At 36.0% G+C, this 16,701-nt stretch overlaps 2 protein-coding genes across 3 annotated transcripts in view; both read right to left on the bottom strand.

The window, feature by feature from the left end:
• Positions 1-16,701, bottom strand: part of sta (stubarista 40S ribosomal protein SA) — a 59,488-nt gene that overhangs the window by 14,699 nt on the left and 28,088 nt on the right. The gene's annotated exons all lie outside the window — the stretch shown is intronic.
• The window catches only part of Amun (protein amun), a 29,018-nt gene continuing 15,549 nt past the window's right edge, over positions 3,233-16,701 (bottom strand). The window contains exons 2-5 of one of the 2 annotated variants that reach the window (XM_076623589.1): positions 14,832-14,928; positions 12,873-13,188; positions 10,846-11,037; positions 3,233-10,743 (exon numbers count right to left, since the gene is read on the bottom strand). In XM_076623589.1, the coding sequence (XP_076479704.1) occupies positions 10,598-10,743; positions 10,846-11,037; positions 12,873-13,188; positions 14,832-14,928 (751 nt within the window). In that variant the 3' untranslated portion in view covers positions 3,233-10,597. Of the gene's footprint in view, positions 11,038-12,872; positions 13,189-14,831; positions 14,929-16,701 lie in introns of both variants that reach the window. The other variant, XM_033330860.2, reaches the window with a different exon arrangement.

The following is a 16,701-nucleotide window of genomic DNA, read 5'->3' as shown; positions in this document are numbered from 1 at the left end:
ATTCCTCTATTTCGACGTTCTATTTTATCCTCTAACGATTCAGCTATCCGAATTAACAATCACCGTAATGAATTTTCAAGCCAGAATCAACGATTATTTAGTGCGTCTCGTCTATGTCAATGCTCGAGAAGCCAAGTATCATCGTCGTCGTCATCGCGATCATTATCACCCTCGTCGGATAACGATCGTCATCGACATCGGGAATATCGTCATGGGGATCGGTTAACGATCCCCATATACGTATCAACGGACGAAGTAATGGCTGTGTTTCTTTTCTAATCAGCGACAGCACAATTATCTCGTAAATTCGGCTTGTCCCAATTGAACCATTGGCTTCCAATCTCCCTCGTGATCATCGACGGTTCTCACCGAGGCAAGAAACTTAATTGCTCCTTTTAGGTACGATTAATTTCGAATCAATTACCCGTTTGTTTGCGCACCATTCGCTACGGCGTACGGTTAATGGACGTGTAATTACAACCGGTGTATCGTGTATTACGTTGCCATTAACCCTACATCTACGAATGCCATCAAATTCCTTCTTTCTTCTTCAAGATTATCTGGTTCATTTGCTTTATGTGAAACATTGTTTCTTCTCTTTAGATTAATTTAAGAAGCGATTCTATCGCGAGTAGTCTCTTTCAGATATTGTATATAATATTAGTTGACTAAAAGTTGCCCAGAAGGCTGGACCATTGTTGTTACGAGCGTGCGATGTTTTCTTTTATTTTATAATGATAAAACGAACATTCGATTACGTAGGGGGTTTTTTTTTCATGACAACTCTATGCGATAGAAAAATTCACATAGAAAATAAAATTGTCCATATAGTTCGATAAAATAATATTACGTGATTCTATTTTCGAAAGAAATGCCCATAACGTACCTGCGTGAGTCAGAATTGACCCCTCACCATCCGAATTATTCTAATAATTCGTTATTTTAGGTTCTTAATTCTTTCCTATATAATTCTATCGTTCTCTGTAGTTAGTCTGTAAGAAGTAATTTTTCTTACAGTTACTGTGCCTATTCTTCAGAGAGGTCAGTATAAAATTAATAACCTTGTTTGGAAAGTGAACCGTGGGGAAAAAAGGGAACGAAAAGAATCAGCCACGCCTACTCTGTGTTTATGCACATTATACTGATGGTAATATAAAAAAAAGCACAAAATGTTGGTATTTTTTATTTTTTACCTCATGTTCACCTTTATAGCGACATAAACATAGTAACGGGAGAAAACGTGGACGATGGAGTTTTTTTTTTATAGAAAGAGGAAAAGGGGAAAAGTCGATGTTTTTTTCCTTGTTCGTAATCGAACCGGAAAATGGAAGTGATCGATCCCCCTTTTGCGTCGAGAGCTTTTGCTCGTTTTCGCGTGCATGAAAGTTTACCGAGTTAATTAGTCGCTTCTTCGCGATAAATTTTACGCGAAGTTGCCGGAATAGACTTCTGTACAAGTTTACAGACGCTGTTTTATAATTTCAAACATTTGACTTCATTCTTTGTTTTTAATAGGAAATTAAATGCCCTATGCTCGAAAATTCCTTTGGAACCCTTATTTGTTTCTATTAGCGTCGAGGAAAATTTTATTCGAATAAAGGATAACGAATAAAAATAAAAAAACAAATATTATTCGACACTGATGAATAAATATCCAACGGACTGAGTATTTATTTGGATAAGAATTTATTCGAATAAGAAGTTATTGCGTGTACATCCTTTTGAAATTTTAACCAAAGCGTTATTTTATTGGGATGACATGCATAGTATGTCACATGGTTATTCGATATCAAAATTATTACAGATGACTGATGACATACCGTGTATATCATGACGTATTTTTAAATAAAAATTGTCTGAAACGTGTTTTTTTTTTATTCCCTATATTGATTAGTTCCACTTATTTTTTTATTACAAATGTAAAGGAGTTTTTGGTCATTCGGAGGAGTTTTGTTCAAAGTGACCTTCCTTGAATTGTGATAATCCGCGACTATTTCTTTCATTATCACGTTTCCATAAAAAATAGGTACATTTCTAATAAAGAAGTCACAAAAACATATTAAAATTCGCCATAAAAAATTTGTTGGCAAGGATTTTGAAAATTATTTTCAAGAATCATTCACACTAGACTATAGATGTTTATTAAAGACTTCAAGATTTTTAAGTAAAACCTAAGTAAACATCCGTATCATTCGTTAAATTTGAATACCATAACCAGCAATTTACTTTGGCAATTTCGTATATTTTTGCATATTATTTCTGATTATTACCAAAATAACTTATTATTTGCGAAGTCGAGTCGTTTTAATTCACAGATCAATTCCTCTAGCGTTGACTAGGTGCCTCGAGAGACGAGTTCATTGCTTCGTGCATATTAACGAACGTTGCAACGTGTCTTTTTGCGTAATGGGACCTGTATGACTCTTGTGAATCTATTGATGCATCAGACAGCCCAGTACGTCGTTTCAGTTGACTGGCAAATTTCTCAATTACGTTGTTTGACGTTGGAAGTAATGCGAAATACGGTTCAACGATTTCAAGAACAAATTAATAATCACTTCGTTAAATAAATATACCAATATTTGTAGCACTTGATTCATAAATATATTAAAAATATATTGGGTCGTTTCGTAAATAATGCGGTTTTTCTAAGAGTTAAGTTCGAAACAACGGGAGTTGTTACTATCAGAGTTCTAAAACATTGAAATAGAAAACTTCATAGAAGAAGACAGTGAACTATAAAATATACGAGAAAATGTATCACTGATCAATTACCAAAAGGTAATTGTTTATTTTGATCTAGTAATACGAAAGCCAAAATATTACTTATGGGATGGGCCAATATTTATCGAGGTACACTCGATTAAGTAATTTTAAAATGATTTTTAATTTTATCTTCGTAAAAAGATATGTATTAAAGAAATGATGGATATCTTGGAAAATTCGGAAAAAAGAAGAGATAATAACTGTCCTGTAATAATCTTAATCCTTTCAATGGCATAATTTTACTATTTCTCTACTAAATATCCAGAATTAAAGCTTCACACTATGTTACCATTATAAGTACATAGTTGCCGTCTTTTGTCTTTGTTTCATTTCTTGAAATTCTCAAAAGACTTGACAAATTTTCCATCAACTTTATACGATACTTTAAAACGTCTGAGAAAAACTGTACGATGTTTTCACTCACACAGTGTGTCCAGTTTCTGGTTAAGCAGAAACACCAACAAGAAACGTTTTCAAATAATTTATTTAACCTGGTACTTCGTAATGACATCACGTTACTTTACAATTAATCCAAGAATTACACGTTACTCTAACTTTAAAAGGAAACAAAAATCGTGATCGGTCGCAGAAGCGCACTATACAAATGTAGTCGAAACTCATCGGGCACCGGGGTTTGGAGCGATGGTAGTGAAGGGGTTGAAATTCGAAAAGTGTCGCGCGGTCTTCGTTTTTTCTTTTTTTTTTTCATTTCTTGTTCTCTCAAAAGAGACGCGAGAAAAATTGGTAAATGGACATCACGAACGATCGCTAAAGATCGACTGGTGCTTGTCGAAGGCAAGGCAAAATGTGATTTTCTTCTTTTTTTTTTTCTTATTTCTCTCCTTTTTCGTCTGTTGGCGATTTGTTGACTCGCGAAAAAGAATGTTATGGCGTTTATAGAGTTACAGACATTGTCTGCAGACGTGTGTCCGCATACAAATTTCTATAAAATATATAGAACTTCTAATAATGTGTAATAAATACAGGACGTTTTGTATAGAACGACCCAAAAGAGTAACTGATGTCGTGACAATGGATGAATATTCCAAAAGGATGATGAAAATTCCTATTCAATTTTGAAAGCGAAATAAAAAAACAGTTTCGGGATTGGCGTGTATTGAATGTTACCCTCTCGAGGAATGCTGGTACATATGTGTACGTTTAGTTTCTCTTTAATTCAAGTATGATTGCAAAAGATACAAAGATACAATCGTCACATATGTATACATTATTTTTCTCGTTTGAGATGTTCGTAAATATATATTTTAAATAAATAATCTAGCCTGAAAAGACGCAAGATAAAGCAAGTGAAAATTGCTCCTTTGCAAAGAAAAGGAGAAAAAAAAGATAGAAACATGACTTATCATAATTTTCCCCTGTGATCTTCCTATAGAAGTCAATATGTGTACACTTCTCGCGATTTGTTATACCGTGTGTCGTATATTACAATACTTTGCGTGTCCACGTCTTTTATCCAGAACTGCGAAAAATGCGTGAGATCAGACATCCAGAAATCTTGTGGGAAGACACACATCTACAGACAACGTCTGCGAGTCTGAATATACGCGATTTTAGACACGATACAGAGAATAATAGCACATGGTGTGTCCGTTGATTCATTACGATCGCTTAATTAGTAACGTTAAATGGCAGTTTGTTAAGGTGATCGAACTGATCACCGGATCTTGAACCTCTTGTGAAACCTGAGATACGCGAACGTCGACATCGATCGATCAGCAAAGATCGTGGTTCGTTTTCGCCGCCGCTAGCTTTGTTCTCGTCAAAAGATGTTAACCGATTTGCGAAAAGTCGCGTTTAAGTTATTGAAAACAGTACAACGCGTCGCTGTATCGATTTCTTTTTCATTGCTCGAGGTGCACTGGCAGGGAAGGTCTTCTTTAAATCCCCTGGAGGATCTTGCTTAACGATCAAACGTTGATTTATACATCTGTTGAGCTTGAAAGGATCACGTTGTCGAAGCTTGAGACGAGTGTTTCGTTACGTCAGTCATTTACGGCGAAAATCCTGAGTGTGCGAGTGTCGATATAATCCTCTATATCTTTGGTTAAAAATTTAGGTGCAGTGGCAATTACATTATAGAAATGTAATAAGAAAAAAGAAGACTCTCTTCTTTGAAAACAATCGTTAAAAATCACTGCAAAATTTTCCAAATGCCTCGAGCTGACAAGATATCCACTTAATATCTTATTAAATAAATCTGAGCCAGTGGTAAAAATAAGTATCGATATTTCGCTCGCCAGACAAACAGAACCAAAGATACAGTTCAGTAATAATAAAGTAGAAATAGAGTAGATTAGATTAAGTACATGAGCGATTAGTTAACTAAAGAGAGATATTAGGGCAAATACGACAAATATTGAAGGACAAATGAGAGGAATTGTAAGCCAAATCTGTTTTTAAACTAACGAGCCCGAAAATATAGAAATAAAAAATACTTTGCTCGTCTTAAATAGTAAGAACCCTTGAACGAAGACGGAATTAGTTGAAAGGCAGTTTATCGTAAAAAAGATACATAAATTTTAAAAATTAAGAATATCATTTTTATTTAAAAATGTACTAAAAAAGGAGGTAATTTTCTGAACCATGTACCGTTAAGTAATTGAATGTAATAATACTATACAGGGAAACCTGTATATATTATCTGTATCGCTCAATTGTTGAACTGATATTACTAAAACTCATATTACTAGAAACTTGGTAGGATCATATTAATTCAGTTTCAAAGTTTTCATAATTTTAACACTTTCAAAGACTCTGTAATTGATGAGATAAATCTTGGATTCATGATTTGAGTCAAATGTTCTTTCACTTTTAACTTGTAATCGGTAGAGAATTTCCTTCCTTGTCTTCGTTAGGAATTTCTGTATCGAAAAAATTCATTCAAGGGAACAAAAGAGATGTTAGCCGAATGGAGGATGTATCGTAAATGCATAATGAGTCCGCCAGGTACTTATTTTTAGTAATATGAGTTCAACAATTGAGTAATATCCTATCATATGATTACCACGTGTGCTCGACATATACAGATTTCCCTGTATACTATTATTACATCCAATTACTTAACGGTACATGGTTCAGAAAATTACATCCTTTTTTTAGTACATTTTTAAATAAAAATGATTTTCTTAATTTTTAAAATTTATATATATCCTTTTTTATTTTTCTTTAAAAATGTGCAAGTGGATGAAATGTTGCTTTCAAAATTCCACCAAGACAGACAAATAGACACAAAAGCAAGCTAAATAAAAGCCATTAAGAATTGTAAACGAATGTTTAGCAAGCATTTGCTGAACCATCGATGACAATCATTTAAGTACGATAGTATCTCAAGTAGTATAGTAATCGTTCCAAGCTCAGCTCTTCTGTATAAACGAATCTTAATTTGCGGAGACCGAAGAATCGTTGAATCGTTATAATATTCCAAAGTCAATATTATCAATACAAACACGATAACACATGACAAATATGATTCGAGTTGCCATTGACTACCAAATTCGATTTAACTCCATCAAACAATCACAAAGCATAAAAATCGATCGGATTACTCCAAGTCATGAACCTTGGTCTCGTGGAAACGATCCTACAAATCTTCAATCCTTACTGTCCCTTTTCAGCCCCTCGAGAAATGAACGATAAATTTCAGCGAATATCTTCTTTGTTTCACTCGTGAATAATTTTTCTCGTGGCTCCAGGAAGATCCAAGAGGAAAGCGACACAAGAGGACGATGTACTTAATTCCCTCTTGGAAGGATCTGACCCTTCTCGGCGAGTCCCCTCATCGATCACGCGACTTATCCCTGGGTCAGGCCAGCTTCCATCGTTCATTCGTCTATCGAAATTCGCGGTACCGCACGCAATCGTGAAGAAATCGGTCTTCTTTAAAAAGATCTACGCTCTGTTAAGGATTAAGGCAGAGACAAAGATAAGATATCGTGGGTCTTTCTAGATTCGAGTCTATAAAATCGATAAATCGGGAGGAAAGTAAGAAAGAGAGAGAGATAGAGAGAGAGAGAGAGAGAGAGAAAGAGAGAGAGAGAAAGTTTTTATAGCACGCGTGGTACACGTGGGAAGCAGAAATAGTGCTTTGACGGAATGACGTTGTCGTTGGTTGTGTTGCGTGGGACGTGGAACTTCGTCGCGAGATCATCGTTTCTTCACAGTGTATCGGTTCATAAGTGCTTTTACTTCCGCGATTCTCTCTCGGTTATTCCGTGTTCTTTCGTTCCCGACGTAAAAGAGAACAAACGAGAGGAGAGAAGAAGAAAGAATGAGAGAAATAGAAAAAATAGCGATGATAAAAAGAGAGAAACAACACAGAACAAGAAGAAATCAGTGTGGAATGTCTCGTATAATTACGTGCGAGAATAATAATTTATCAGGCGTTTAGAAAAAAAAAGAAAGAAAAAAAAAGCAAACAACTCCGCTACATTAATCCGTTTACGTTTATAAGACAATAAAAACTGTGCTCGCAGTCATTCGTAATAGCAGTAATAGCAGCAATAATATAATAATGATCGTAATTATAATCATAACCATAACTGTCTTCTTCATCGTCATCATCATCACCATCATCATTATCATTATCATCATCATCGTCGTCGGCATCATCATCATCATCATCCTCATCCTCATCATCATCATCATCATCATTATCATCATCATCATCATCATAGTATTATAATCAATCGCCATTTCGTACTTCACAAATATGTATATTATAGCAATCTTAAAGTCATCACTGTCAATTTAATCACTACTTAAGAGTTACTTTCTAATTATCGCAAGAGAAAAAAAGGACAAAAAAATATACGTTCATACATTTTTTCTGTATTCCCCCAGCTTTTCCTTTTCTTTTAATTCCGAAATACTTAGGAGGGGGTGGGGGGAGGGGGGGGGGGACTTCTCACGCATACGTGTCTATGTATTCATATATATATATATATATATAAATATATCATCATATTATTTTTATATATCTTCTTTCCTTGCCAACGAAACGGATCGATACGGAATAAATTAGGCGCTAAATAAATAGAACGGATCACTACGGTTTTTCTCTCTTCGTTAAAGTAGATTCATACTTGCTGCATTCTTCCTTTCTTTTCTTCCTATTCATCCACGTCCCTCTTTGTTTCTCATTTGCCGTCGCGTTCATTCGCAGAAGTTCACTTACGTGTTAGCCGGCGAATTAGTTCGTAAGATCGCTTCACGATGTAAAAATCGTTCCCGTTGTCACTACTAACGATGCTGACACGTCGAGAGTGACATTGTTTACTCCGCGCCGCATCAAGCCGGATTTGTCGCAGCGATTTGTCACACCGATTTGCTTCGTATGAAACACCCGTCTTAACGCGTTCCGTACTAAGGTAAAAATTCACCAGGAATAATAATAATAATAATCATCATCGACAATACAGCAGAAATTCGAACTGTTCGCGCGAAGGGGTGGATTTCTCACTGTCGGTGTGTCCCTTGCGTCGGTTGCTTCACTTCCTCCATTTCTCCTTCTTCTTTTTTTCTTTATTCTAGTGCAGCCAAACAAGTGCATAGCTGCCACAATGGCGTGTGTATCGTTTAATAATAGGGTCAGTATCTAAAGTAGCCTGACCACGCTGTTCTAAATTACAAATATATATTATATAATATATATACAATATATATATATATATTATACAATATATGCATATTATATATATATATAAAATTTGAATGAACGTTCTTGATCAAGCTATAGTGGTTTACTTTATTCTTCTGTTCCTCTCTCGCTCTCTTTCTCTCGCTATCACTCTCGCAATCTTGCACTCGTTCTTTAAACACTTTCACTCTCTCCTCAGTTCCTCCAAAGTTCGTCATTATACTTCTATTATCTTGCCTAATCGTTTCTCTTTCCTGTCTTAGGTTTGTTACTGATATATATTGTTCGTTTGTCAACCGTCCAATAACCGTCATCGTCGTCATTCACCCCTTCTTCCTCGGTTCGCATTCGTCGTCGCGGCTCCGTCTTCCCTCGGACAATTAATAATCCTTAATAATGCAAAAATACTAGTTAAATCCCTGTACATGAAAACCTTGATGTGGTATACGTGTGGTGTCTTTGTCCCTTCATTCTATTAGTCTTCAAACTTGCTATCATGGCCGCATTCTATACAGGTATTCGTGTACGGTTTTGCGCGCGCGAATCAGTGTGTGGTTATGTGTATGTGTGTGCAGGTCCGACCGCCCACTCGTTCTCGTATTTCTTTTTCTTGGTGGACTCAAAAAAGCGTTATTTTTATTTGTTTCTAAAGTATCTTTTTACTTACAAGGTATTTGGTTTGCTCCATGCATCACTCTGACATGCAGTTTTTTTTCTTGTTTAGATATATAAATTATGGTAATGATTCGGTATTATAATTATAATAATTATTATTATTAATAGTAATATTATCATTGTGATCGGTGTGTGTAGTACCGCCGTTTTTCTCATTTATCATTATTATTATTATTATTTTGTTTCTTTTTTGCTGGTCACGGAATCAGTTACTCGATATCTCTCTCACACCCGGTTTTATACGTTTTCGCTCATCCTTTCTCTCCCACTCTCTCTTTCCCTTCGCTTTTCCCATTCGCTATGCACACCTCATTCACGGTATTTTTTCGATTTTTCCCTTTTTTTTTTACATTTTCTCATTTTTTTTGACAAAAAGAACAAAGGAGAAGATAAAAACATGCGTCAACGCCGTTTCGTATCGCCCTTTGTAATTCGGTGGCCTTCAAAAACGCCGGTACAAATCATGGTAAAAAGGAATGATGTCTTGGCTCTTGAATTAAACGCTACGTCGTTTTGCTATCGCGCAACAAGCGGAAACGGGGGGAGGGGGAGCGTGTGTTTGTTCAAAAGGCAGTAACCGCGTGGAATTACTTCGTTTCGATCTCCATGAAAAAAGAAAGAAAAAAGAGAAATATTCAGAGTCCCTAAAAACTACGACGCGCAGCAGAAGAAGGAAGAAAGCTCTGTCATCTCGAGGTTTCCTTCGCGTAGAGTCGAAAGAAAGTAGCTATCACTATTATCACATGGTATAAAAGTTACGTGAAATGTCGCGAATAACGCTAATCGTACGATCATCCCAAAGAACCTGTTCAGAATCGGTCGATATGATAAAACGGACGCGAAGAAGAACAGAGAGGAAGTCACTAAAATATAAAGAAAAACGATGAGAATGAAGAAGGAAATCTTCGAAATATCGAGCTTTTTACCTCTTCTTTCTGCCTCCGATCTAGCGCGATGGATATCTAAAGACCAGCAAGATGCTTATACACAACTTCCACTTTCATCATATATGCAGTAACACTATTTTACAACGAGGTCTCGTGATATATTTCTACAAACAATAGCAAAAAGAAGGCGAAACAAGACCAAAGATACTGGATGTAGTGAAGAGAAGGAATGAGGAGATAAAAAGGGGAACCTTACGAATTTAATGAATCTAGGATAAATAATTCACGGCGAGGAGAAAGGAACGGAAGAAAGAAGGCAAAGAAAAATAAAAAAAGAAATGGGCAAGGTACATAGTTGGAGAGTTAAAGAGGAAGAGAGGAATGAGAGAGAGAGAGAGAGAGAGAGAGAGAGAGAGAGAGAGCAGGAGCGAAGGAGAATCATCAAAACGATCGTGATGGTGCGATGGTAGGCTACAGGTCTACTATCCACGACCCTGATCGGTGACCCTGACGGTTTTTAGAAGCGCCTCGCTGCGATCAGCGTTAGATTAGCGGCCGACACGAGGGTGCTGACGTTGTTACTCGTATTCGTGGCTCCCTGGCTGGCGGTGGGTCACTTCTTACTCTTCTTGGTGGGCGGCTCCTGTACGTCCTGCGAGTCTTCGGTGTCCTCGCTGTCTGTCGGTCGAGGCGTGTTGTTGCTGTCGTCGTTGTCGTTTGTGGCGAGTGAATCGTTCGTGTCTTCGCTGGCAACGGCCGCTGTAATCGGCGTAGCGGGTTTATCCATCGAGTCTTCGGTGAAGGACGTGGTCATGCTGTTCTCGTCGATGGCCGCCGGATCAATACTGCCTAGTTCCTTACCGTTCACTGCTACTTCCTGATTGCTGTCGTCCGATGGTTCTGTCGCCTCGCCGTTGCTGGGCGGATGAGAGTTCCCGTTCTCTGTGGAGCCTGGAATGCCGTCCAGCAGCTCTGGCTTCAACTCGGACGCCACGTAGTGGGTCCACAGGGCGAGTTCCACCCTGTGGGGACTCCAGGTTTTGCCGTTCGACGCTGCAATGAAAAAAAAAGAACCAAACGTCTGTTAAATATTTAATCGTTAGGCGATAAGGATCGTCGAGACTGCGGACCTTTATGCATTTATGGGAATTTTCAATGAAGAAACGTACATGCAGTGACTAGGAAAAGTACTGGCGCATGATCATATTTTCCAATGAAGTATTTCTTTTTATCAAATTCTGCATTCCATTTTCCTAGGATCGAATCTCTGTAGTTGTATGAAGGTAATAATGCTTAATAATAAGTTATATTATAGGGTAAAATATCGAAGGTATTATCAAATAAAATTTAGTATGTTTAAGACTAATTAAGTAGTCTACAAACACTATTAAAGATAAATTACTATACTAATACTTTTTGTAGCCATGATAATATACGAAAACATACAAAATATCCAAAATAAGGTACAATAGAAATCCGTTTATACAAACTTGTTGGAAGACAGATAGTTTATGTAATTAGTATCTATTTATTTTCTTCACCACCTATGATTTTTCGTTCATATACTAAGAGTTGACATTCAGATAAACGGATTGAATAGACAGGAGTTTATTTAATCGGATATTAACGAAAGTTTCGTTCAAACAAACGAGATACTGCTGTACTTGTTATAATATACAAAAGGTGAAATCAATACCGATTTGGGTTCTGTCTCTTAGATTCTGTTCATAAAAATATAAATTTTCATAAATATCCGCAGTCTGATCGTCGAAATACTATCTTAATGTTTCGTTTCGAGTTATATATTTAATCGATACAGTGATGTTATACAATTTGATTTAATTGGGAAACAAGAGTGATAGTGAGATCTTGATATAATAGTGATAGGGGATCAAGTAAATTCAGATTAATCGAATTATGCGAATTCAAGTAGTTTCGAGTGGAGAAGTATATCTATCTGAATCCATTGGGGGTCAAACAATTCGTATAATACTTCATCGATTCCTCGTTGCTTGTGCTTTATTGTCTAAATAATAGGAATTCGTGTTAAGATAAGTGGACTTAATCGGTTCAATAAGAAGTTCAGATAAACGAAGTTCCATGTGATTAGTACAAGTTTCTGTTCATACAAAATAAATTATTCATTTTTGTTCGTACAAATCATAGATAAAGTAGCTTCGAATTATGTATTTCAGATTAAAGCAACTGCCAGTCGACGTGATAATGAACAGAAAATTAGAAACTCTAAAGAGTATTTTTAATCCGCAACAGGATCCTGTTGCTAATCATCTCGATTTAATTGAAATCAAATAACTTAACTAATCTCAATTACACACATAAACCAATATATACATTTTAATAGTAGAAGAGCTGAATAAAAAATTGCTTATTTTTCTTCCAATATAGTAATTTCATCATGACAAACAGGAAGTTCTTAGAAGAAAAGGAAATGTGTTTAGAAATGAATAATCAATATGTACATATAGGTACATACTGAAGTGATAAAATAGTTTTACAAATATTTGTGAAACTTGTTTCCAAATTGTCCTGACGCTAGAGCTATCGACGACCAAGATATAAAGCTTCTTTCAAAAAAATCAAAATGAGGGATACATGAAAAAATAAGCCTTTATCAAAAATCATTTAAATCTCGAGATATTGTGAATGCATAAAGTTCGTGCGAAGAATTATGAATTGGACGTTTCGATTACACTGATATTTCTGTTAATTCCGATACGAAAGATCGCGAGAAAACTTGTTGAACGATTCGATATTTGCTCCATGTATCGCTCTTCTCTTTTTCCCTTTTTTAAATTTAACTAAGGACACTACGTTCGATAATTAATCGACGATAAATGAGTTAAACGTATATTAACAGAGACACTTACTTTGTTTGTTCAGCCTCTCGACGGTATTTTGAATGTGCTGAACAAAGTTGAGGTACTCCTTAGTAGTATAATCGATGCCCTCGATTTCCGGTATTGCCATCAGACATTCGTCCGCCATAAAGGGTGCATTCTCCGGTGATGCTGCTGCCAATAGGGCTGACGCCATCGTGGTGCCTACTCCTTTCAAATTCGAGAGGGCAGTAATCGCCTGTTCAAGGTTTGGAAGCTTTTTGAATGCCTTCTTCGTTTCAGCCATCACAGCACGAGGTGTGTTCACTTTTACTAAATAGGACAATTGAGGATAGAACTTCCCACGCTGCAAATAATAAAAAAAAAAGATCCAACGTTTAAAGGAAACATCACGATTTGCTAGACTAATGACTCGAAAGCCACGTGAACGTTACTTCTCTTATTCGTTTCCTGTTTCGTCGACTCTTTCAGCGCGTATGAAATAAATTATGACGTATACTACTATCGCACATGGTGATGATACACGAGTTTTAGAAATACTTTTTCAAGATAGTAGGTACCACCATATGTCGAAATTTCCATAGTTCGAAGTTGTGTTCGATAAATTATAGAATTAGTTCTTGAATTTTAATTAACAGTTTTTAACTTGCTAATTACAGGAAATGTCTTAAGTCGAATTGTTAATCTTTTGCGCGTGATAGTGTCGACATTTGAAAATCTTCTATTGTTCTACATATCGCTTCGTTTCTATTAAAGATAGATTACATTCGTACGTACATTTACAAGGACTAAGATCGATCTAACGAAGGTTTATTTGTCTTTATTCATTTTTAATTCCACGGATGTAGAAGTTTCCGATTAAAAATTTGTTGATTAAGAATTAACAGGTTGATATGTACGTACGAAAAATATATTTCCTGAAAGAAAGTTAAAATGACAGTATGGAAGTACAAGTTGAATCTTGTTATCGGAATTCAGCTGTTCACAGTTGGATTAAATTTCGAAGAGACATCGAAAGAACAAGTTTAATCCTTCGTTTATATGTTTTTGTATTATCAATCTGCTTTTCCTTTTTGTATCTTCAGTAAATTATTTTCGTCGGGATACTAAAATTTATAATCAAAGTGAAACGTGTGCCGCGATTAAAACCCGTTTGGAATCTTCGTGCCGTGCGCGACATATATACTGTTCAAATGAACTTTGAAACTTGTAAAACTTCGATTGAGTCTACAAGCTACCCACGAGTCTAATTCGCATTTTAGCGAAGAATCATGAACTTGGTGTATACCGTTATCTTTAAGTTGCGTAATCGAACAACTTATTTACAGTTGGAAAAGCATATTTACATTGAGGTTTGACTATTTCAGAGTGTCAATTTTAATTTAATCATTTGGAAGAGCTAATTCCTCTTCTTGTAATTACATTCAACCCTGTATAACTCCACGTGACCTGAATGATGAATCTTTTAGTCCATTGTCAGACAGAATCAATTACATTCAAATCTAATCCGTTTTATCGCAGATTGAATATCTCGTAACATTAAATATTTCATCGCGAGCAATTAACTTTAGGCTTGCTTAGACTGTTAGAGCTGTAATTAAACAAAATTTCAAATCTTAAATTCTATACATTTTTTAAAGCTATATACCCGCTGGTATAACAAGAGGGTTAACGCCCAATGTTAAACTACTGTAAAGCAGTAGAAAGTTCTTGAATAATTCGACTGTTTAATGCTTTATACAGTGTGTTTCAAGGCAATGATTCTCTAAGAGCGGATAAGTTGAAAAAACAAAGAATACAAATTTTCCTGAATATTACGAATTTTTCTCTATAGCACCACACTACCGCTTCTTTCCTCAAAGAAATCGAACTAAGCGATTAACGAAAGACTGAGATCTGTTATTAACTTTGAACAAAAGAATTGAGTTATAGAGAGTTAGAAAACGAAAATATAACAGAGAATAATATCGAACAAAAATATCGACTCACTATTTGTTTCCATTTCATCGTTTGTACGAGCTCTTCGTGATTGAGATGCGCGTCCTTACCGCGTGACTTGATCTTCTTTGGAAGCTCATTCTGATACCTGCGGACAGAAAACGTCACCGAATGGTCAGTAAGCGAAGACAGTCGTGAATGGAACGTCAGAGTATGCAAGATCACGGTTACAGGGGAACGATTACGTAACCAGCAGTATCATGGAACATAGAAATCGTGGAATACTGATTAAAAATGCAGCCGCAAGAAGCGGTTTTCCACCTACTGACGCTCACGTGGTCTGGCAGACATCGGCGATGGAATACGAGCCAAATCGAGGACACGTTCTCCACGTCGGATTTTCCGATATTCCATCAAACATCTTTCTACTTTATTTCTATATTTTCCCTATTCTCTAAAACCTTCCAATTTTATTTCAACCTATCATTCTCTTTTAATCCATTTAATCCCTCTTTAATTCAACTGATAATTTTTGTTTCTTTTTTTTTTCAGGATCACTATAGAATTTTACAGACTTTAATAATTTTGATTTCCATTTCTTAATGATGTCCTTTAGCGAACTTTATATATTTTTGAAATATTAAATAAATCATTTTTTAATTTGAGGAGAAAGATTCCTCACTATGAAAGTTAGGTGATTCTTTTTACGAGTCTCGAGTACAGATCATAGAAGTTTTGACTCATTTGTTTTACAAATTATCGAGGCATCATTATATTATTCAAAACTTCTTTCTCCCTTTCTATATTCGTACTGCTAACTTATATTAGTGTCTGTATCAGCCTATGTGTAAAATAAATATATTACTCAATGTTCAGGCAGAAAATTCGAATTAGAATTTAAGCACTTCTACACTTCAAACGTTTCGAATCCAAATGTTTACAACTGATCACATCCACCTTCGACCTCCATCTTCACTCTTTGCGTTTCTTAATTTAATACTTACGTAATTTTCGCTGACCACACAGACAAACACATGTTAGTTTAATTACATAAATTTGAATGCATTTAAATACCAACATCGTAACAAGAAATCGCTTTTAAGTTGAACGATTTCCACTAGAAAACGTGTGCTCCTCCGATTCAACGCGTATACAATGCAAGAAAATTTAGGGAAAAATTAATCCCTAATTTCCTCTACGCCTATTTCTGTCATCTATATATTTTCTTACATTCTCAATTTCGATAAAAGCGAAATTACAAAATTTTTATTTCGCGTAACGGTTACGAACTAAATTAAATTAAATTTAACTTAATATAAGGAATTTTCCCATTTAAACGCTACCCACTATATTCCATGCATATTTCATAATAAATTATAAATCCGACAGATACCGTAACAAACATTTGAAAACCAATTACGTTCATTCCGGCTATCCTCATTATACATACAGAGTAATCCAAATGTTCAATGCTAAAGTCTCAGTATTTGACTCAGCCATTGCCTATCACCATTCGTATTCTAATATACCGAGCAGTACTTTTTCTCTTCATATTATTTTATGCCGTTTTCTGAAGAATCTGGTTTCATTTAGCGGCGAACGTCCCGGTTCAGGTAACGTTTCCTCTTTTTCCCAGCGAACTCTTTCTTCGTCCCCATTATTCGGGTCATCGACACCGAGAGACAAGTTCTCTGTTCTTCGGAGGCTGCATCCGTGAACACGGCCGTGCAACGGGAGAGACAGAGACAGATACGGAGAGCACTCTCTCGCGTGGTTTTATTGTAGGTACTTTCGGAGGTCGGCTGAGATCAGCTGTTTGGCTGAACGGCTAAACTTAGTTACGGATAGTTTGTATTTCATTCATATAATGTGACACTTGGACGCGTGTTTCCTTGAATTACGGCTGCTAGGCGGTTCACTG

Source organism: Bombus vancouverensis, chromosome 12 (genome assembly GCF_051014615.1).
Source record: "Bombus vancouverensis nearcticus chromosome 12, iyBomVanc1_principal, whole genome shotgun sequence".
Lineage (NCBI taxonomy): Eukaryota > Metazoa > Arthropoda > Insecta > Hymenoptera > Apidae > Bombus > Bombus vancouverensis.
Note: the sequence above shows the minus strand (reverse complement) of the source record. Positions and strands in the feature narration are given on the sequence as shown.